Genomic DNA, 20,787 nt, shown 5'->3' on the forward strand with positions numbered 1-20,787 from the left:
CGAGAGTGTGGGCCGGTGAATGGGCTTAGCGCTGAGGTAAAAAAAAGATGTGGTCACTTGTACATTCAGTGAACATGCGGGCGATCAATAATCTTTTGCAAGAAAATGACCGAACGCCATTTCGTAAGCTTTTGAGCAATCGGACAGGTCTGCGTACACTGTTTTATTCCTGTTTCGTCAGGCCAATTTCAGGGTTGGGTGTTTTGGGAATGCCCACCTGAACCCCCAGGTCTTCAAATACGTAGATTTTTAAGGATCTAGGATAATATTCGTGTCAATAAAATTCTACACTTCCAATTCATCATGCCCATACAAATCGAAACTCTTAATGGAATTGCTTCCAAGGAATGTGCCGACAACGCGCAGTCTTCCCTCTCTTCACAACCGCAATGGGTGGTCCAGAAATTCGGTGGAACGAGCATAGGAAAGTTTCCAACGAAGGTGAAAGCCGCTATCATCGGGTAAGTGATTATAATTCCTTCCCAATTAAATAAAATCCCTTGAATTGCAAAGTTAAAGACGAAGTGGGGTTTTAATATTCTTGTAGATCTCAGCGGCTAGGTGAAGCCCGTGTAGCAGTTGTTTGTTCCGCTCGTAGTGATGCAAGTAAAGACACTGGAACCACGAGTAGGTATGGATCAAACCCCCAGCAGCCATATATTGGAAATATGGACGTCCAACTGACGTGGGCTGGCAAGGCTTTTCCGGGCAATTCATGAGGCACAGCTACCGGGCTCAAGAGATTTCGAGGCCATCATTGCGACAATCAAAGATGAGCATTTCATGGCCGCAGAGAGAGTCATAGGCGTTGTCGAAATCGTTAGCCAGCTCTTTCAAGCGATCGAAGCGGAGCTTGCGAAGGTTTCGATGGTCTTACGCTGTGTTCAGCAAACTCAATGCTTGAGCGAGCATGACAGAGATTTCATAATAAGTAGGGGAGAGAAGCTGAGCTGCTTGTTCTTAACGGCTCTTTTCCGTTCTTTGAATGTCACCGCTGTCTGCATTGATTTATACGACCTTCTTGCATCTTATTCTAAAGATGTGTCACCCTCGCAGCAAGTAGACAAATCGCTTTTCGAAGCGATAACGCAGGAAATCTCGAGTCGCATTGATCGAGATTGCAAGCATGGCATACCGATCATCACTGGGTTCTTTGGGGGCATGCCGGGAGGCTTGCTAAAAAGTGTCGGCAGGGGATATTCTGACCTCTGCGCAGCATTGGTCGCCGTTTCGCTGGGAGCCCAAGAACTGCAGATCTGGAAGGAGGTTGATGGTGTCTTCAATGCAGATCCACGTAAGGTTCCTACAGCCTCCTTGCTGAAATCCATCTCTCCATCCGAGGCTGCGGAACTTGCTTTCTATGGAGCAGAGGTCATACACCCCTCCACTATGGAGCATGTCATGCAGGCAAACATCCCCATTCGGATCAAAAACGTCATGAACCCTGGATCTCCAGGAACAAAGATTGAACCCGTCAAGGCGGATCCTGTTCAGAATTTCTCCGTCAAACCCGTGAACCGCAACACCGGCGGTTCCAAGGATCTTCCAATCAAACCAGTCGCGGTTAGTGTTAAGCAGGACATGGTCGTACTGAACATCCAAACACGCGACCGCTCCTGTAGCGCCGCTAGCTATCTTGCAAAGATCTTCGCAGTTGTGGAACAGCATAACCTGAAGATCGATCTCATCTCCTCGAGCGAGATGAACGTGTCACTAGCTGTTCGCTCCTCCGAAGGACAAACTGTGGCACCAGTTCGTAGAGACAGCTTGAACGAATATGAGACAGTCTCAATCACGGACCTTGACCTTGCTTCTGCTCTTCAAGCCTTTGACCGATTCGGCACCGTCGATATTCTTGCCAATATGGCTATCATCAGCCTGATTGGCGATGGCCTGAAGCAGATGACAGGAACAAGTGCGAAGTTTTTCAACGTTCTCGCAGATAATGATATAAACATTGAGATGATCTCACAAGGTACGTACAATTCACACATCATTAAATACTGTAAGAAAGTAAAGTATGCTTAATGTATTGGCAGGTGCAAGCGAGACTAACATATCGGCTGTTATTGAAGGCCAAAAGACGGATAAGGCATTGATTGCGATACACCGTAGTTTATTTAGCATAGTGCCTGAAACTACCTACCCGCGTATTGCCGGGGGTAAGGGATGGTATCTAGGTGCGTAAAAAGGCTTGACGATGGATTTTCACATATTCCAGTCTTTGTAGCGTCACTAGTGAGCGCTCATCGGTGTAGGAATTATTATACGTCTCCCAATCATACCTAACTGTATCTATGACCTGGTTAAATCTGCGGTGATATTCTTTGAAACAATCTTCGACATACTGATATAACGTTTTCTGCTTCAAGTCTAATGTGCTCCACTTGTTGTATGAAATCATGCTTGTACCGGGTACGCACGCGGGCTCATCTGCAAATCCATGACCGGCTCGCCACAACCCCACGCACTCTCGAAACCCCAAGCGTTCATTTTGTACTTCTCATATTTGGTCAATGGAATCGAAGTATTGGATTCGCCGATCGGCTGCAAGAGAGTGGGTGCTGACCAATCGCCCTCACGTTCGCCCTCGATCGCTTTGTCGTACGTAATTCCTTCCGTCTTCTGCTTTTTGTTTCTATTCTCTTGATGAATTTCTTCTTCCATTGATCTCTTCCTCTTCATCCCCTTATTCCTGTGAGTATTGATGACTCCGTTGTTGGCGACGGGAAATGTTGGTAGTTGTGCTGGAATCAACCCTGCATTCACCCATACGCACTCCAATTCGCACTCCACTTCTTCCCGTAGCGAATTATACAGAGAGATGACATTGTCAATGCGCTTCTCCACATTCTTCTCACCTTCGGAGCTATTGAATGTGCCATGGGCAAATTGCTCGATCTGGCGTGATGCCAGGATTAGGTTATGTATCTTCTGGGCCAGTGAAAGTGAGAGGAGAAGGGAGGTCTGTGGTGTTGAAGGTTGGGTAGGATGGACCTTGTGATTGGTTACGACGAGACGTGATTTTTGGGCGAAAGGAAGAGGTTGACGGGTAGGATTGGATTGATGCGGATGTTTGGGAGGCGAATCCTCCTTTTGTGAGGTCGATGGAGTCATGTTCAAGCGATATCTTCGAGAAGAGTTTGATGTATGCCCAAAATGTACGTAGAGATATTTGCAATATGCCAGGGTAAGAGTAGTAGAAGAGTAAGGAAGAATCCTGGGATATCAATGTTGTTTAACACCAGTCATTCAGGGTGGTCACCGGCACCTATGAGATCCTGGACAACAAAGACTAAGCTACAGATTCAAGACATCGGGCAGAAACAAAGAGCAATAATCCCGCCTCCTTTTGGTTTCGCTTGCTTTGTCTCTGCTGTTTGACAAACATGCGTACTTTTCTTTGTCTTGAAGCACATAATGTTATGGAGTGACTACTATGAACAGAAGTTTCTAATTTGTTTGAGAGTCAGATCTATATACTATAAGACATGATAGCTCGTTGCCAAAATCCTATGTTTATCTTAACAAGAAGAATTGTACAATGTAATCATGTGCATGAGAATTGTTTAGAAACGAGTTCCAGAGACACGAAGATTTGTTTGTGGAGGCCAATAGTATAGCGACATCGTGGCTATCACACAACGCAAATTGTTCATGTTATGCCACAATGCTCAAGAATTATATATACATGCCTCGTAGGTGTTCCTGAGCATTTCCCATAATCACTAATTTCAATCACTTTACGACTTCGTTGACTTTGTAGATCAAGAATCATCTCGGAATCTCAGGTAGACTCCAGACAGCAAAATAAGTCAAGAAATCGTTAAGAATTCATATGAAAATACAAAATGCCCGCTAACAGACACTACAGCCATAGGCCCCAACCTACAGAGTATCGACCGTATCCATCGCGCACAGATGGTTACCCTCAACGATTTGCCACCCCTGCAGAAAGGAGAGGGGGTTGGGACGACCGAAGGCGTTTTCGACAGTACAGTGGCCTCCCGAAGGGTCCAAAGTTTGAGGCGCCGCAAGTTATTGGAAGGTCGCTCGTGACTTATGGTGATCTATATCCGGATAGTTCTGTTGACACGACGGGAAGTAGCTCCTCGCCCAGTAAACGGCCATCCAAGTCTCTACCATGGACAAAAGAAGGCCAGGAAAATAAGCAAAGCCCGCTGAATGTTGAAAAGAGGTTGGCGTGTATAAGCCGAGGAAGTGGTGGGGTGACAGACAGTGTGTCGGATACTGATTCCAAAAGATCAACAGAATCAACCGAATCAAAGCGATCAATCCGGTTGATCAAACCTGAAGTACAGTCCCAAATTTCTAAAAGATACTCGCACTGCGGACCGTCCTCAGAGCTTCAGTTCGATGGCGAGATTCCATATGTACGGAGCATCCTCAACCACATGTGGGATTCATTCCATACGATTACTGTATACTGCATGGGTATGCTAGAACCTGGAGACATCATCTACTATCTAAGACCATTCACAGTTCATCACGATAGAGTCAGTAATAGCACTGTCAGGTCGCGCTCTGGCTCCACTGCACTTATGCAGATGAAGGGTCGGTTTGGCATTGTGGTCTCAAAGTTTTCTGAGCATATCAAAGTTGCGGACGCAACAACTTTTGGCCATAGGGGCATTGAGAAGGCCAAGTCACGGGCAGTTTTCCACGAATACGTTGGACTTGTCGAGAAGGACTGTTATGACAATTCACAGTCTCTGGTGCACCAACCATTGGAGATTGAATCAATCTGCCACCCCTTCGGCAGTCTAACCTCCGTTCATCTGGTCACAGAGAAGATATCCATCAGCAATCAGATCATGATCGCTGGCCACATTACATCCGAATCATTGACCCGATTGTGGTCATTGATCAGGGAAGTAGAGGATTCATGTATTCAGTGAGCTTTTGGGGTACGGACCGATAGAATTTCGAGGTGCAATGGTTAACTAGGTGGTACAAGGTCTGGGTACTAGGTGCGCAGCTACGATTGGGGGGCATTACGAGTAATCGCAGGACGAATAATTGTACATATATATGAACAACACGGTTTATCTATTGTATATGAGGGGCCGACAAATGTCGAGTTTTTGTTAAAGCATTTTAATGGCTGGGAATAGTTGGGAAGGGCAATTTTGGGGACGCGGTTGTCAGGTCCACTGCAAAAAGAAGAGAATTGTAATATACATTAGCAAGTTTCTGATGTTTTCCTAATTATATCCGCACAAAGCTAATATGTGATAACCCTATTCTTTCCCATCATTGTTTTCCAGGGTCCTCACCAGATTAGGAACTTGGCATTCTGGACTTGTAGTTTCGGCCATTTGGCGCTCAATAAAAGTGTGTTTGACTCTGTATCTTGCATTGTAGATCTTTGTTTCAATGCCGAGAAACTCAGAGAGCGACACCGGAGGCTTCATTACACGCGAGCTACACTACGGTAGATGATAATTTCTTTCGTCAGGCGGTCCGAGCTTGTGCATCTAAGACAAAGTTGAATTAATTCGGCCTCAGACTGATCTCCCATCAAAGGAAATGGGCTGGCTCACTTAACGCCGGTTCGCGCATACGAATACGCCGTACGTAATGTTATACGGGGAAACGGCAGGAGTAAACGGGTACACTGTTGGCTGTCTTTGAAGATCATGAAGCGCTAATCATTAATAAATCAACTTTAAAACTCAACTCTCCTGGCGAAGTAAGTATCGTGACTCGGTATCAATAATGTAGCAGCTGCGTTTCTACCAATGCATTTAATATAAGAGTATGAATGCCTAACCACCTTGGTACATAGGATAGATAGGTAAGTACCGGAGTACCTGCCCTACAGTCGTTTCCTTGCTTCATCTGGGACAATGTGATGTGTAAGAAGCCGAAGAGATGCCTGAGATAGAATCATCTCAAAAATCGGGCTGAACCAAATATAGCTCCAAAGGAATCTTTGGATTCAGTTCGCCTTTGACATGATTGATGTCTTTGTTCATCTCTAGGCTAGGTACTTGGCCATCACAAAATCGTTGTGGATCGCTGCACTGACACTGTGGAATAGATATGCGTATCTCGGAAACGATCGATGCTCCGTTTTGGAATACGGACCTGAGCATGGCTTATTTATCAGTAACTGGAGAATAGTACAGTTACTTAATCGTGATGGATACGCGGAAAAAGAAGGAGGGCATCTTTGGTGACGTCACGTGGTTTCAGCATTGAGCAGATCTGATTGGATGTTCTCGAAATAGAAACAGTGCGCCGCCACACGAACCCGCTGTTCTGGCTTAAACCCCTGCATGGCAATGGGACCGCGTCGTCATTCACAGGCCGTGCTTGAGAGGAGCAGCACCACAGCCTCGAAACGCGTGTTCGTTAGTTTCGCAGCAGCGGGGTGCATAGTTGGGACCACTCTTTTTTTTGTTCGAATATATACTCCTTTCTGGCTCTCACATTAAGAGCTTCTCCAACTACATCCCCAGGGTCCTTCTCCGACGTCATTGTACCAGTCCGAGCCAGTCATATTCTGCTATGAAGCCATGTTAGACGAGAACCTACCCAGTGAGTAGTTCACAAAGTCTAAACAACATGTTCGCATGTAGCTAACTCACTAGTAGCGTTCTTTCTCAAGGCTTCACCCGGTGGCATCAAACATAACGAATCCTACTACTTCACCCAGCATGGTTCCGAACCAGAAGCGACATACTCGCTGAAGCATCTCGACCCCGCCTCGAACGAAGCCAAAAACACCTACGCCGCGGCCCTCTTCGATGCACACAATCCCGATATTCTGTACAGCGAGGTTCTAGCAAAGCCCGGTTGGACACAACCGTCCTTATCACAGGAGGAAATCCGCAGGAATGGAGGTGTTCCACCCCCACCGCAGCCGATCTTCCCCACCGAATTCGCGGTGCAGCTCTACAATCCCGATATGCAGATCATCGTACGGCAGCAGACATCGAAATGGAGCAGCACAGTGACCTACGAATTCAACATGCCGCAGACGACATTCCGAACACCGAGCTCATCGAGCCTCGACCGTAGCCAGGACGACCCTGGAGCGGATTCCACAACGCCCAAGATAAACTTCGTATGGAGGAAGGAAGGGAGATTTGGCAAGGATTTGACATGCTACATGACTGGGAAAACAACAGACCCAACCGGAAAGAAGGCTAAGAAGAGCAAAGAACCGGATATCGTGGTCGCCCTGTTCTCTGGATTGAGGGAGTTGACCATTATGGAGACGAATCTTTACAGGGTGGAAATGGAAGACTATAAAGGTCTGGAGGTTGTCTTGCTGTTGGGAGCGGCAGTGATCAGGGACCTTTTCTTCAGCAACACGCGGGAGACGTTCAACATCATCGACCCTAACTCGCGGAAGAACAGTGGTCCTCTACGGGGCAGAAAGGGCTCCTCTCCCCTTCAACCCGGAAATACGATCCCACCCGTGATGACTCCTCGACCACAAGCACCACCTCAACAGCCACCTCGATTACAGCAGCCCATGCAGTCTGAAAAAGCGGCATTGGCAAATGGGTTGTACAATAATCAACCATCGCCGAACGCTGCCAAACGCACCTCACTGCCGCCACTTCAAACTGGCAGGCAGCCTACCAGCCCACCTAGCACACAGCCTGCAAAGCGCTTAGATCCACGTGCGCAATGGGAGATCGATGCCGAAACAGCTCGTCTGAAAGCACAAGTGGAGGCCGAAGCACGGGAACAAAAACGACAAGAAGAAGTCAACCGTCGCGCACGCCGGAAAGCGGAAGAAGAAGAAGCACGCAAAACGCGCAAATTCCTCGAGCAAGAAGAGAGGCAGCGCCAACTGGAAGAAAAAGAGCGTCGACGGAAGCAAGCCGAGGTGGACAAGGAGACGGAGCGTCTGCGGAAACAATTCGGCGATCAGAGTAGCTTACTCCCTCCCACGCGACCGCAACAGACCCAGCGACATTCTACACCTTCTATGCAGGCACCGGCTGGATCCTGGCAGACTGCACGACCCGCACATCCTCCCCGTCCGGCTGCTGCACATGGTCCGTACTTGCAGCCTCCTGGTCTTGCCCAACGTCCCGCCGCGAGCCAGAGTTCGTTTTTCCACAGCAGTTCACTTAGGCCCGCAGATGCACAGGCTAAGATGAAGAAGAAGAGCTTCTGGGGACTACGAAGCTCGAGCGAGAACAGCACGAGTACATTGAAGAAGAAGCAAAGCAGCATGTTCTAGAAGAACAAGCATTGTTCATGTTCATATGCGATCAGCAACAAGCATTTATGATTCCCATTATTCGCGTTCATGATATCCACCAGGGCATTCGTTTCCAAAAGTAGACTAGGGCATGCATTTCCTCCTTGGCGTCAGGTACCATTCATCAAAACGACAAGTTCATACTTTTTGTAGATATTCCGAATGAAATGAGCATGCATATGAATCAAATCGAAAAATCCTGAACCAAATTGATACTCTATTCTTTTATCCACTCCCATGTTCTTATACTCTATGAAGGCACGACATGAAGCCCTTTATGATCATCCAAAGTCTGGACTTCTCTCCTCGGAATGGCAGCCAATCACGACGCACCATTCACTCTTGGCAAAATGAGCAAGTTTGAGCAGTAAAAACCTACAGTTTACCTCCCACAGCGAGACCATCGACATTCATAACCTTGAAGGGAGTAGCGATTGAATGGATTTGTATGGATTGCACGGCTACCGGAAAAGCTAATCACGTACCCAAAGACGCCACAATCAGCTCAATCCAAGGGTCCATTGGCCAATTCTCCTTGTTCACCTTCCCTCAACTCCATGGTCATATGCATGCTATGGATCCGAGCCATGTTTGTTTGCTACGCTTCGGGGATAGTTGTTCATGATTTGTTCGGAACACGCAGAATTAGGGATGGGGTGCGAGGTGGGAATGTGGGAATGGGGCGGCGGGGTCTGGCGAGAACTTCGCGATGTGGGAAGGAGAGGTGGGGAGGTTGGAGAGGTATAAAGGAGCTGGTATCTCGCACGAATACGAGAATTCTTGGTTGTTTGTTTGTTGACCTTTTTTACTATCGCTGAGGTCGTGAGATTGTGATTTAATCTCGTGTCTTGCTTGCATCATCCGAATAGCCCATTCATTTGCAATTGGAATACGATTGAACATTATCAAGATGAGGTTCACCACCGTTACCGCAGCTTTGTCTGCTATGAGCGTCGCTTCTGCGCATTTCCTCGTCGAATATCCTTACTGGCGCGGTGACTCTTTCGAGGAGGGTGCCTCTCAATGGATCTTCCCATGTACGATTGATTTCCCATCCACACCGCATTCCACCACATTCCTAACATCCCCCATCAGGCGCAAACATCAGTGAGACAGAGGACGTCAACAACCGTACCCAATGGCCCGCAACTGGCGGCTCCATCAAGCTGGACGTACACCACCCATGGGCCCTCACCTACGTCAACCTCGGCATCGGCACCAACGTCTCCGCCTTCAACATCTCCCTCGTCTCCAACTTCAACCAGACCGGAAACGGAACCTTCTGTCTGAAGGAGACCGGCAAGGCTAAGCTCGCGGCAGGTCTCGCAGCTGCGGGTTTGAACGCGAGCAGTGTCGATGGAAAGCAGGCTTCGTTGCAGATCATCCAGATCGCTTCGACAGGTGCTTCTTTGTACAACGTAGGTTTTCTGCTCTGAGTACACAACAGGTATTCGACGGTACTAATGGATATTGAATAGTGCGCGGATATCACATTCAACGCTACCGCCGCCCTCCTCGCTGACGACGAGTGCTCGAACTCAACCGGCGTCGCTGGCGTTTCCATCCAAAACGTAAACGCAAATGGAACCTCTACAGCACCTCCCAGCTCGAGCAGCTCTCCCGGTGCCGCCGCCAACGTCCGTCCAATGGTTGGAGGAAGTCTGATCGCTGGTCTTGTCGGTCTGGCTGTATTGTTGTAAGGGTTATGCCCTTTGTGTAAGGAGGTGGAAATTTGCCGCATATATACCATTAGCGTTTCAGATTATATGATAATGAACAGACACGACGTCATGTGTTCTTCCATTTCCCCTGAAACCCCAATTTCGTAAACTAGACTCAGAGTTTACCTCCCCGTGTATAGAGCCATGCTTTGACATCGTCGATGCCCAGCACACCCGTCAGCAGCATCTTTCCAAAGACATCAACATCGTCCGGTTTAGCATTCTCCAGAAGATTGTCGAAGTCCAATTCCTTAACGAGGAAATGATTCTTCTCGTTCCATGCCAATGCGAAATCTAACGCATTGTCGACTTTCCAGAGATGAGCAGAGTAGGTAACACGATTACCCAGCACAAGATCGTCTCTACACGCAGACAGCCAGCCGCGGAATAGTTTACACAAGGCAACGAAATGTAAAGCGATCAGTAGTGTTCTCCGGCTTGATTCTCTGATGATGTAGTTCTTCCATGCTGTTCGCGCTGCTGCGCTTGGATAGAGCTGTATGGGTCCGCTTGGATCTTCGTACGACTGGATCATCGAATGGAGAGCATACCCAGCCTCTTCCAGAGCTTTGGTGGTCACATCGATGTAGGCATGGTAGCGTATGTCGTCATTGAAAAAGTGTATTATCTGGTACAGAAGGAGCGCATGTGTTCTTGCGAGCAATTGGGTCGGTGAATGGGTGATGGGAGTATCGAGTAGTTCTTTCGTGCGTTCGGTTACATGGCGGGCAACAACTGTAGCGTTGATCTCATTGCGCGATATGTAGAGCGCACAGGCGGCCTGAGCGTCCTGAACGCATCGAGGCATATCGTCTGCGTAAAGCTGGGGGTGGCACCAGTGAGTACAGTTTTCCTTCACCATCATTGCCGGGGCGAGCTTGAGCTGTTGCATCGAGTACTCGACACGAGACCGAGCCTGAGACGACACCTGCGCTGCGGTAAACTGTTTGCCCACGCGATAGTTGGGACTTGTTGGCATTGGGGTGAGTTCCATTGCCTCGACATCTCCACCAAGTAAGTCATTCAGTGTATCGACTGATTGATTGGCTGAAGGGAAGTCGAAATCGAGTGCACCAACTCCAGGTTCATTCAGCATAGCGACAGGGAAAAGCTCATCATCAGGTATCAATTCTGGCTCAGTGCTCTCATCTCGTATCGTGGAATCTACGAGTTGAGAGGGCATTTGAGGATATACGCAACGAAGATCTTGCTTCCTACATCGTGTACAACACGGTTGACTTTGATTACAGCGACGCTTGGATTTTGCGCATTCCGAGCACGATTTTTGTCTTCCCTGAGCGTTGTTCGACCGTAGTCTATCGGCAGGCATTCCAATATATTGGAAGATGGGACAAGATGATGACTTGCCAAAGTGACTTTGTAGTTACAATGAGCAATCGAGCCATCACGTCAGATGAATGGCGGACTTCCGCACATCACGTGATCATGGAAGTCCGCAATTTCGTCCACCTAGAAGACTCGAATTGGCTAGTGCAGGTTGATGACAATCACACTAAACAGCCTTTGGGCCAACTGAGTAGGTGAATGGTACGCCATTCACAACTGGCATTTCTCAGCATCAAAATATCAAAATGCTGGTGATCTATAAAAGTCACAGTTGGGATCTCTTCACAATGCCCAGTTCAGATCCTATCAAAGTCTACAATAGTACATCCCTATCTTCATATCCTCAATGAATTCCAAAACCGTCCTCGTCACACGCGCCACTGGCAGCCAAGGCAAAGCTGCTGCTCACCACCTCTTAAAGTCTGGGTGGAAGGTCCATGCTCTGATAAGAGACACAAAAGATGCGCGAGCTCAGGCACTGGCAGATGAAGGAGCAATTCTATTCGAAGGAACTCTTTCCAACACTGAAGCTGTCGAATCCGCAATTCAAGGATGCTCTGCAATCTTCTTAAATCAGATGCCCTCGTTCACCGACGATTCCGAAACCAAGGAGGCGTTATCACTGATCACAATCGCCAAATCCGTCGGAGTGAAGCACATCGTTCATTCAACATCCCTACCAATCAGTGGCCCTGAATTACGGAGCAAATACTCTGCACCTCCGGCATCTATACTTGCTCCAGCTCTGTTGGGCAAGGCTGACGTTGAAAACCTCATTCGCGGGTCCGGGATATCCTGGACTATCATTCGCCCAGGATTCTTCATGTCTAACTTCCTCGACGCTCCTAAATGCTACTTCCCATCTCTGTCAGAGGGACAATTCGTCACCAATTTCTTACCCTCCACCACGGTATCTCTAGTGAGCCCTGATGATATCGGTGCTTTTGCAGCGGCGGCCCTTGATAATCCAGCCAAATTCGACGGGAAGGAAATCTCACTCGCGTCCCAGTTGTTAAAACCATCGGAGATCGTATCCACTATCGAATCTGTTAGTGGAAGGAAGATCGATCTAGTGTTCAAAGAAGATGAAGAATGGCAGAAGGGAAATACTAAAGAGGCGAGAGCACGAGACATAGCCTCACTGAACATTAACGAGATTTACGAGCTGGGTCAGATCGTGTCGCGAGACCTTGATGGACTGGTCAACATTCGGAACCTTGAGAGCTATGGAGTTCCTTTGACGTCCTTCAGGGATTTCTTGGAGAAGAACAAGCATCTTATGCCGTTCCATTCCACATGATTTTCTACTGAAGGCGATGCATGTGTTACTAGATGTGCGAGAATCAAATCGTTGACTAGCAAATGGAGAGTATTGGTGCCTTGATGTAGTTGTTCATGATGATACTAAATCTCTAATCATCATCCTCTTCTCCAGCTACCATGTAAACTTGATCACCGACTGCAATGCTATTTCCGAGAAGCTCTGCAACTTCATCGTCCTCGTCTTCTTCATCTTCATCCTCATCCTCGCCGACTTCCTCGCCCTCGCCCGGAACATACTTGCCATCGAGCTCATCTGCAAGGTCTGCGCCGATAACCTCTTCCTCGTTATTGCCACGCTTCTCACCGAAGACAGACCAAGTTATCTTGTCATCAAGTCTTGCTTTATCTATGTTTTTGCTTTGGTTCCATCAGCACGGCACAAGCAATCCAAGTAGAAGTGATTGACATACCTAAAACCAAGACTTCTCCAAACGATCCTCTTGAAGCCAATGGCAAATATGTGTTCTCCTTCAAGGGAAAAGTTCTTCTTTTGGTCGCTGGTTCGCGAATATCCACCTCCGACTTCGGAGTCGAGTTGTGCCCCTGATCGGGTTGTCAGTGAGTGTATCTGGAATTGTACAGTCAAGTGTATCAATTGGCATACCTAATCCAAGCACATCTACACCTCCTGTTGCGATGGTGCTGACAGGAACGGTCAGGTCCACATCAACAGAACTCTCACTCGTTTGTTTTCTACCAAGAGCTGGATCTTTCGCTGTCTGCAATTCGACGATCATGTACGATCGGTGTCCGGTCTCAATGGTCTCATTGAGCCACGCTCGTGCTTGTTCGTCCTTGACAAGCTCGCGGAAGACTGCTTTCGGTTGGCGAAGTAAGTAACGGTTGACCTCAACGGCCTTGAGCTCCGCATCCTTAGAGTTCTTGAAGCTATCCGAATTCTTGAGGAGACGGGTCAACGATAGCCGAAAAGAGTTTGTGCTAGCTGAAGATGCAAGAGCCTCAAAATTTTGGCCGACAGTGCGCAGAACGGATTCTTCAGGAATTGGCTTCGGTGATTGAAATGCATCCATCACGGGGTCTTTGAGAGTATCGGCGAGCCATCCTAGGCCCAGCGCCGATGAGGGCAAAAATTCGTTGAGCAAAAGAAGATTGGCTGCCATTCTGATCTGTACAATAGTGTATCGAGAACAGTTACAATGGATGGAGAGGATGAAAGTTTATAGCAATTGGATTGCTCGGCCAGTAAATGCCAAGCCTGGAAGCAACAACACTGCAAGCTATTTCAGCTCAGTGCACCTTTTAGTTATTCCTACTGCAACTAAGAGTTCCAATCTTCTGCTGACCTATCATTAATTTGAAACTATTTTAGTTAGAAACTAGCAAGGAAGTTAGCTAATGTACATTCATCACACAGAGCGCGGCTGAATATTTGGCATGCACCAGATATGGAAATGTAACCTCGAAACTCCCATGCCAAAGGAATGAATATTTGGTGGGGAGGTAATGAAATCGTCCCATTGCTGACTGTTGGGTCAACGAATATTCCGCTCCACGAGTCATGGCCTAGGTTTGTTTATCATTTCTACGACATCGTCAAGACGTCTCTCGCCGTCCATTGGTGCAACTAGACGAATCTGGTAGTTTGGGGGCCAGAATTCTGGACCGGTAGTCGTCTAGGCACAACCCTGTTTAGTGCTTATATCTCCAATGTCGCATGCTCTACCCGCACGGCCACATGTCCGACTAGTTGGGCCCGTAAAGCATGCCTCTTTTGTAGAATTAAGTTCACTCGAGAAACTACAAGCCCCAGTTATTCCAAAGTACAGAGGGTTGGCACGTCAGGCAGGCCGCATGCTAACTTCATGTATGTTCTATACCTAAAGTGTCTATTTAAGAGTGTACTGTAGCCAGCAAACAATCTTAACTGGTCGCGAAAAACCTCGAGAAGGCACTGTTGTGGACATAAAATACTAGCAGAGGGGCAGCCCGACGTGTCTAATTCAGAACAAACAACATCCCGTATTCTTCGTCCAATAATGTACACTTCATTCGTCTTCTAAACGGAATCCGTCTCTCTTTTCACATATCAAAAAATTCACGAACATTTGGATTTCGAGGCTTTTAAGAACAATGCCGTTCTCCAAAGCCATGAAGCGCCTTGGCGGGTCTGTCCGATCAGCGCTGGGTGTAATGGATAAAGCAACAGAAGAAAAGATCCCAATCGCCGAAGAGCTCGCGTTCCAGGCTACGGAGCAGGCTGATTACTACCAACGCAATGGCGATATCAACGCTCTCCGCAAGGCAATTAGTCTTTCACAAGGAGCGATCAATGTCTTGAATGAAGACCATTCACCGCAGCCGTTTGCGCGCAATGACTTTTTGAGCGAATTCCTGCACGATCTATTCCTCGCGGAATGCCACCAGACCCGAGATCTATTCTTTGCGACAAATGATAGTAAGGTTCTGGACGAACTCATAGAGAAACTACGACCGATCTATGATCTCGCACCGAAACCCTCGCGGTGCAACCTCTTCGAAGCTTGTTTTCTGAGTAGGACGTACATCTACCGTTACTTTGCCTATGGGGAGAAAAATGATGACGACTACCAGGCTGCACTTGAATTAGCCAATGCCGCGTTGTCCAATTTGAAAAAGTGGAAGAGTAAGCTCACACTATTACCGCAGGATCTCGAAACCATCAACGATATACGTCAAATTGTAGAAATGCCGATAGGTGTAACCAAGGGGTTATTTCTGTATAACAGAGCTTCCAGCCTGAAGCGTCAGTTCGGCTTGCGGAGAGATCTTACAGATCTTGAGTCTGCCCGATCGTCCTTTGCCCAGGCCTTGAAGCTATTTCCACCCTCGAACGAATACCATACCAAGGCTGCAGTGGAGGTGGCAGATTGTGTGGTCAATCAAGTCAATCGAACGAGTGATGTGAAGAACCTCAGTTCAGCGTTACAGTCCATCAACACCATCAATTTCGAATCTTTGAATCCAGAAAGTTTTGTGGATGCTGCTATCACGAAGACACTCCTTTTCAGGGCAAAGTTTGATCACTATTCCGATCCAAAGGATCTTGAAATGGCAATTGAAACCGCCAAGAAAGCCGCACAACCAAAGATCAAAAACATAAACAACCGCATAACAGCCTTACAAACCCTAAGCAATCAGCTTTGTCGAAGGGCTGAGCTTCGATTATCAGTCGACGACATGGATGCATCAATTGCCGCAGCAAGACAGGGTCTAGAGGTGTGCCCAGCGAAGTGGCCGCAACGATCTGGAGCATACACTGTTCTTGGTAGCAGGCTTGGAATTAAATATTCCATCTTTGGAAACGTTGAAGATCTCACCGAGTCAATTACCCTACTACGCGAGGCCGTTTCTGCGCTACCTAAAGAAAATAGCATGAGAGCTATGCGTTTACATAATCTGGCCAATGGTTTGAGGGATGTTTACTCGAGCACTGGAAACTCTGATGCTTTGGAGGAGTGCATCGCATTGGAACGTGAGGCACTGCGCATTGTTTCAGATGATGATTCATCGAAATATGTTATGCTTGATTCCTTGAGTTTGTTCCTCAACTTACGCTACAAAATCACCCAGAGTTCGGAGGATTTGAATGAGGCAATATCTGCTGCCGAAGATGCTTTACAAGGCACACCTAGAGGTAACACGAGCACGCTGATGCAAAACTTATATCTGAACTACACTAATGATTCTAAAACAGGACATATACGTTATCCCAAACGTCTCCACTCTTTAGCAAGCGTCTTGGTTGATAAATTTTCACGTACAAAGGAAATTCAAGTAGTTGATCGAGCGATTCAACTTGCCTCAGATGCTATTTCCAGTAGCACATACGACGAGGAAAGTCAGGTGCATTATCTATTCACGCTCTCGGCATGTCTTTCTTCCAAGTACCGCATAAGCAAAGACCTACAGGATCTTGATAAGGCCATCAAAATCTCTCGAGAAGTGCTCGGTAAGCTATTGTCGCCTAGATCGAGAAGAAGGAAATCGCACAATTGAAGAGAAGCTCCAACTAACTTCGTGTCATAGAACGTGGCCCTGCTTCACATCCTTCGAGATATCGTTGGAAGAGGGATCTTGGGACTCAACTCCAAAAGAGGTTCGATGCTACCGACAGTATGGAAGAAAGAAGGAAATACCTGGCCGAAGCATTGAATCTCCAAGAGGAATGCATCAAAGAAATTCCCGCTGCGGATCCTGATATGGCTTGGACTCTATGTACAAAAGGGTTTCTGACCTTAAAACTGAATGAAGTACTTCAGGATGATGCCAAAGAGCAACACGATTCAAATCTCTTGGCTGCTATCACTTCTTTCCGGCAAGGCTTCGACCACCCGGCCGCGCTTCCTATGAGTCAGGTACGCAACGGACTCCTAGCGGGTTCATCTTACATCTCCTTGAAGCAATGGGATCATGCCGGTGATATCCTCTCTCGAAGTATTCGAGTATTCAATAAGATAAGCCCCCTTTCATTGGACGAAAATGACAGACAATACCAGCTCTCCGGTCTTAGCAATATGTCCATGTATGCGTGTCTAGCGTTCATTATGCAAAATAAGCCGGATGAGGCCGTGGAGATTTTAGAGGCTGGTCGTGGTGTGATGGCAAATATTGCGATGAGGCAACACGATCGAGTACCAATTCTCAAAGAGAAAAATCCTGACCTTCATGGGCGATATACAGAACTACGAAATTCTCTATCGCAGTCGGTACCTTCCCAAAGATCCCGCACGGTGGATCTCATAAAGCAACGCCGTATGGACCAAGAAAGGTTCGAGCAGCTTGAAGAGGAAATTCGGCAACTTCCTGGGCTGGAGAATTTCAACCGAACAATGTCCGCCAAACAAATACAAGCATTAGCCATCCAGGGTCCGCTTGTGAGCTTTTGTGTCTCTTCGGGCTATCAATCCTCTGCTCTGATTGTCACATCGGATGCGATACAATCTCTACCACTGCCTGAACTTCTCTATGCCGATGTGGAGAAGAAGGTACCCTTGATCACAGGTGACAATCGCCTGAGTTTGCGTCCACCGTCAAAGCGTCCCGTGGCAAACAAGCAGATGAGGGCATTGCTGGCTTGGTTGTGGGAGGTAGCTGTTGAGCCTGTCCTCAAACATCTTGATCTACTACAGAGCCAAGAGAAATCAGAACTCCCTCGAATATGGTGGATCACAAGTAGCTACCTGGGGCTAATGCCACTGCATGCAGCTGGCAAAGGCAGCAAGCACCCGAAAGCCAATACCTACGATCACGTTATATCGTCCTACAGTTCCACATTCTCGGCTTTGGCATTTGCGCGGGAGTGTCAATCCAGAGTTTCTGAATCAGCTCCAAACGTAGCTCTAGTAACGATGCCTCACACAGCAGCTAGATCCAGTTTAAACACTGAAGGCGAAGCAGAGGCAGTCCGCACTGCCTTCTCTAGTACTGATTCGGACCGAGCAGAAAGCGTTTTAGTTGAGCTGTGTCAGCCCCCGGCCGCAGAAGTCCTAAAGCAAGTTCGAGGTGGCAATATCGACATCTTTCACTTCTCTTGCCATGCAGAGCCCGACCTGTCTGATCCGTCGAACACTGCCTTCCTTTTTGGTGACGATGCTTCTGCAGAATCGCCTGACCCAATGCCCATTCAGCATCTGAGGAAATTCAACAGCAATGCAGACCTGTCGTTGCGAGCACCACAGCTTGCATATCTCTCGGCATGCTGCACGGCGCAGCAGTATGATCTCAAGCTTCTGGCTGAGAACGTCCACCTTGCTGCGATCCTGCAGCTCATTGGCTTTCCAGCAGTCATTGGGACTCTTTGGGAAGCTGATGATAAGGCGGCAGCCTTCATAGCCAAGGCATTTTATGAAGAATTAACCCGAATGAACCACGCATACAAAAGCAATGAAGAGAAAAGATCGAAAGAGGACCAAGTGGCACGCGCTTTACACGTCGCTGTAACAGCTTGTCGTAATGCGAAATTTGGCCGTGCGAAGGGATCAGAGGATGTCTTGCTTTGGGCAAACTTTGTGCATTATGGAGCTTGATAATATTGACTTTCAAAGTCGGGTGCTCTACTCAATAGCCTAGAAAATATACCAAGATAGTGGATTCAAATACAGTACAAGAAGTACTACTGAATGATAACCTCTCCCAATTATAGAAACTGTTCTTTATCCTCTAGACTTCCTCAATCTTAACATTATCAGCTTTCTCCACTTCCGATCTATCCCGCATGAGTTGTCCAGCAAGAATGCCGTCACGAACGGATTCTTTCGCGAATAGAATATCAATCTCTTCGAGCGTCTTGCCGGTGGTTTCAGGACACATAAACCATACAAATGGCATCGCAATCCAGTTGCTGAGCAGCATCCAGATCCAGATCTTCCAACCAACTTTTTCAAGGGCGATGCCCCCGGCGAAGACGGTAATGAAGCTGAACAACCACTCACCGAAGGCCCCTGCAGCACCGCCGATATGACGATGCTTAAGAGGTGCAATCTAATTGGATTAGTCTGAGGGCACTTTCTGAAGATGATGTGACGTACTTCAGGGCCATATAACCAAGGAACACCAATCCAGCCATAACCAAACACCATATTCCACACACAGATCACGATTGCAGCGGCCCATTGCGTGCTGAGCGATGGATTTGGTATTCCAATCAAGGCTACGAAAACGGTCATGAAGAGTGAGCATACGAATGCAGACCAGAACATGATCCGTCGTCGTCCAAATTTCTCGATAGTTGGAGGTAATGGGTACGTTCCTATGGCGAACATGGTATTCATTATAGCGGCCAGGAGCTGGGACAAGAAGTCCGACAGACCAACATTCTTGAAAATGACGGTTGAGTAGTAGACCGAGAGATTGATGCCTATGCGCGTTAGCTATATTTTCCCGGCTGGGAGTTTTGAACCTACCCATCATTTGTTGGATCGATAAGACGAGGAAAGCGATCCTGATACGTCGCCCAGCCTTCAGGTCGGTGTTATCCCAAAAAAGGCTCAAAATGTTGAACTTGTTCTCTTCCTCGGATTCCAATTTCAATGAAGCCATGATCTCTTGTTTCATATACTGGACATCGGGATGGTCTAAGGCTTTGTCATGAAGTTTTATGAGTACTCCATCACCGTCAGACTCCCTTCCTTTTGCATAGTACCATCGCGGGGTATCCGGAAGGAACAGCATTACTGAACCGGATATCAACGCGAAGAACCCCTGGAAGCCAATTGGAAATCTCCAGGAGATCTGAGTATTCAATCTTGTAAATCCGAAGTCCATCCAGTAAGCAATTGGTATTCCAGTGATGAGCAGTGCGCAGGTGAATGCCACTTCAGGACCACGCTCGCCAGGTGTAATACTCATTTCGCTAAGGTACATTGGCACAGTGCATGAAATGAACCCAATGCCAAACCCACAGACAATACGGCCGACTATTATCTGTGGAACACTCCATGCACTTGCTTGTAGACTTGCTCCGATGATAACGCAGAGATTTCCAAGGAGGATGATATTTCGACGCCCTAATGGCATTCCAACGATGGAGACGAAGAGTGAACACACGCAGGCTGCTAGGGTGTAAGACGACGCGATCATGGGAATCACATAAGCTCCAGTCGGATGCTAGCACTTGTTAGACATGTATTCCAAATGGATCTTGTTCACATACACCCATTGCATCGAGGAACGGTTTGGTTGTCTGTACCCCTCCAAGAACTCCCGCATCATAGCTATTGCCGTCAGTAAACAGCGATTGAAGTCATAAGGAAGAACCAACCCATAGAGCATAAAAGACTACACACTATTAATATTTGATATACACACTATGTGTTAATGGGTACATACCACTCCGCAACTCATGCGCATCAAGCGGTACAGCAAGCGGCCTTTGATGGAATCGAACATAGTGATAGAGTCAAGCTTAAACAGTGGAGTGAGGGTGGGGTGAGAATTGTGATCTTCCCTTATCATCTTATAGTTGTCTCGACATATGGTCCAGAATCGATGGCCGCTAATACCCCAGATTCACGACTAGCGTACCCCCACAACCTTGGCAAGTCTCCCCGGGAATCAAATCCCCGGGAACTTCATTATGCTATCGCCACAATGTTCGATCCTACCGAGCCTGGTAATGCGTCGATATATGTCCACAACGCGTCGACCCTG

The 20,787-nt window shown here is 47.5% G+C and overlaps 10 protein-coding genes across 10 annotated transcripts; 6 read left to right on the forward strand and 4 right to left on the reverse strand.

Moving 5' to 3' along the window:
* Nucleotides 1-303: 303 nt before the first annotated feature.
* BU24DRAFT_473929 (aspartate kinase) lies at nt 304-2,188 on the forward strand (the record flags this gene model as incomplete). Its single annotated transcript, XM_033532820.1, has 4 exons — nt 304-461; nt 548-631; nt 699-1,975; nt 2,040-2,188. 4 exons carry the CDS (start codon nt 304-306, stop codon nt 2,186-2,188), a joined length of 1,668 nt encoding a protein of 555 aa, XP_033378076.1.
* A 212-nt stretch (nt 2,189-2,400) lies between these two features.
* BU24DRAFT_415038 (uncharacterized protein) lies at nt 2,401-3,117 on the reverse strand (the record flags this gene model as incomplete). Its single annotated transcript, XM_033526263.1, has 1 exon — nt 2,401-3,117. The coding sequence occupies one exon, from the start codon at nt 3,115-3,117 to the stop codon at nt 2,401-2,403; it is 717 nt and encodes a 238-aa protein (XP_033378077.1).
* Nucleotides 3,118-3,851: 734 nt separating this feature from the next.
* On the forward strand, nt 3,852-4,919 carry BU24DRAFT_468089 (uncharacterized protein; the record flags this gene model as incomplete). Its single annotated transcript, XM_033532493.1, has 1 exon — nt 3,852-4,919. One exon carries the CDS (start codon nt 3,852-3,854, stop codon nt 4,917-4,919), a length of 1,068 nt encoding a protein of 355 aa, XP_033378078.1.
* A 1,424-nt stretch (nt 4,920-6,343) lies between these two features.
* Nucleotides 6,344-8,486, forward strand: BU24DRAFT_428620 (uncharacterized protein). Its single transcript, XM_033529521.1, has 2 exons — nt 6,344-6,564; nt 6,621-8,486. Exons 1-2 carry the CDS (start codon nt 6,543-6,545, stop codon nt 8,225-8,227), a joined length of 1,629 nt encoding a protein of 542 aa, XP_033378079.1. The 5' UTR covers nt 6,344-6,542; the 3' UTR covers nt 8,228-8,486.
* Nucleotides 8,487-9,158: 672 nt separating this feature from the next.
* BU24DRAFT_358534 (uncharacterized protein) lies at nt 9,159-9,948 on the forward strand (the record flags this gene model as incomplete). Its single annotated transcript, XM_033523997.1, has 3 exons — nt 9,159-9,285; nt 9,344-9,666; nt 9,727-9,948. The coding sequence occupies 3 exons, from the start codon at nt 9,159-9,161 to the stop codon at nt 9,946-9,948; spliced, it is 672 nt and encodes a 223-aa protein (XP_033378080.1).
* Nucleotides 9,700-11,481, reverse strand: BU24DRAFT_81470 (uncharacterized protein). Its single transcript, XM_033534670.1, has one exon. It carries the CDS (start codon nt 11,297-11,299, stop codon nt 10,085-10,087), a length of 1,215 nt encoding a protein of 404 aa, XP_033378081.1. The 5' UTR covers nt 11,300-11,481; the 3' UTR covers nt 9,700-10,084.
* On the forward strand, nt 11,432-12,686 carry BU24DRAFT_81496 (NAD(P)-binding protein). The gene has a single exon (XM_033534671.1). The coding sequence runs from the start codon at nt 11,663-11,665 to the stop codon at nt 12,614-12,616; it is 954 nt and encodes a 317-aa protein (XP_033378082.1). The 5' UTR covers nt 11,432-11,662; the 3' UTR covers nt 12,617-12,686.
* Nucleotides 12,687-12,694: 8 nt separating this feature from the next.
* On the reverse strand, nt 12,695-13,845 carry BU24DRAFT_497305 (uncharacterized protein). Its single transcript, XM_033534257.1, has 3 exons — nt 13,244-13,845; nt 13,050-13,182; nt 12,695-12,996 (listed from the first exon to the last, which is right to left on the reverse strand). Exons 1-3 carry the CDS (start codon nt 13,758-13,760, stop codon nt 12,729-12,731), a joined length of 918 nt encoding a protein of 305 aa, XP_033378083.1. The 5' UTR covers nt 13,761-13,845; the 3' UTR covers nt 12,695-12,728.
* Nucleotides 13,846-14,565: 720 nt separating this feature from the next.
* On the forward strand, nt 14,566-18,665 carry BU24DRAFT_497306 (uncharacterized protein; the record flags this gene model as incomplete). The annotated part of the gene is made up of 3 exons (XM_033534258.1): nt 14,566-16,273; nt 16,334-16,588; nt 16,666-18,665. Exons 1-3 carry the CDS (start codon nt 14,731-14,733, stop codon nt 18,663-18,665), a joined length of 3,798 nt encoding a protein of 1,265 aa, XP_033378084.1. The 5' UTR covers nt 14,566-14,730.
* A 133-nt stretch (nt 18,666-18,798) lies between these two features.
* Nucleotides 18,799-20,526, reverse strand: BU24DRAFT_455665 (general substrate transporter; the record flags this gene model as incomplete). Its single annotated transcript, XM_033531385.1, has 6 exons — nt 18,799-19,119; nt 19,167-19,495; nt 19,542-20,244; nt 20,291-20,351; nt 20,399-20,415; nt 20,467-20,526. 6 exons carry the CDS (start codon nt 20,524-20,526, stop codon nt 18,799-18,801), a joined length of 1,491 nt encoding a protein of 496 aa, XP_033378085.1.
* Between the last annotated feature and the right edge of the window lie 261 nt (nt 20,527-20,787).

The sequence above is a fragment of the Aaosphaeria arxii genome (genome assembly GCF_010015735.1).
Source record: "Aaosphaeria arxii CBS 175.79 unplaced genomic scaffold BU24scaffold_13, whole genome shotgun sequence".
NCBI classification, from domain to species: domain Eukaryota; kingdom Fungi; phylum Ascomycota; class Dothideomycetes; order Pleosporales; genus Aaosphaeria; species Aaosphaeria arxii.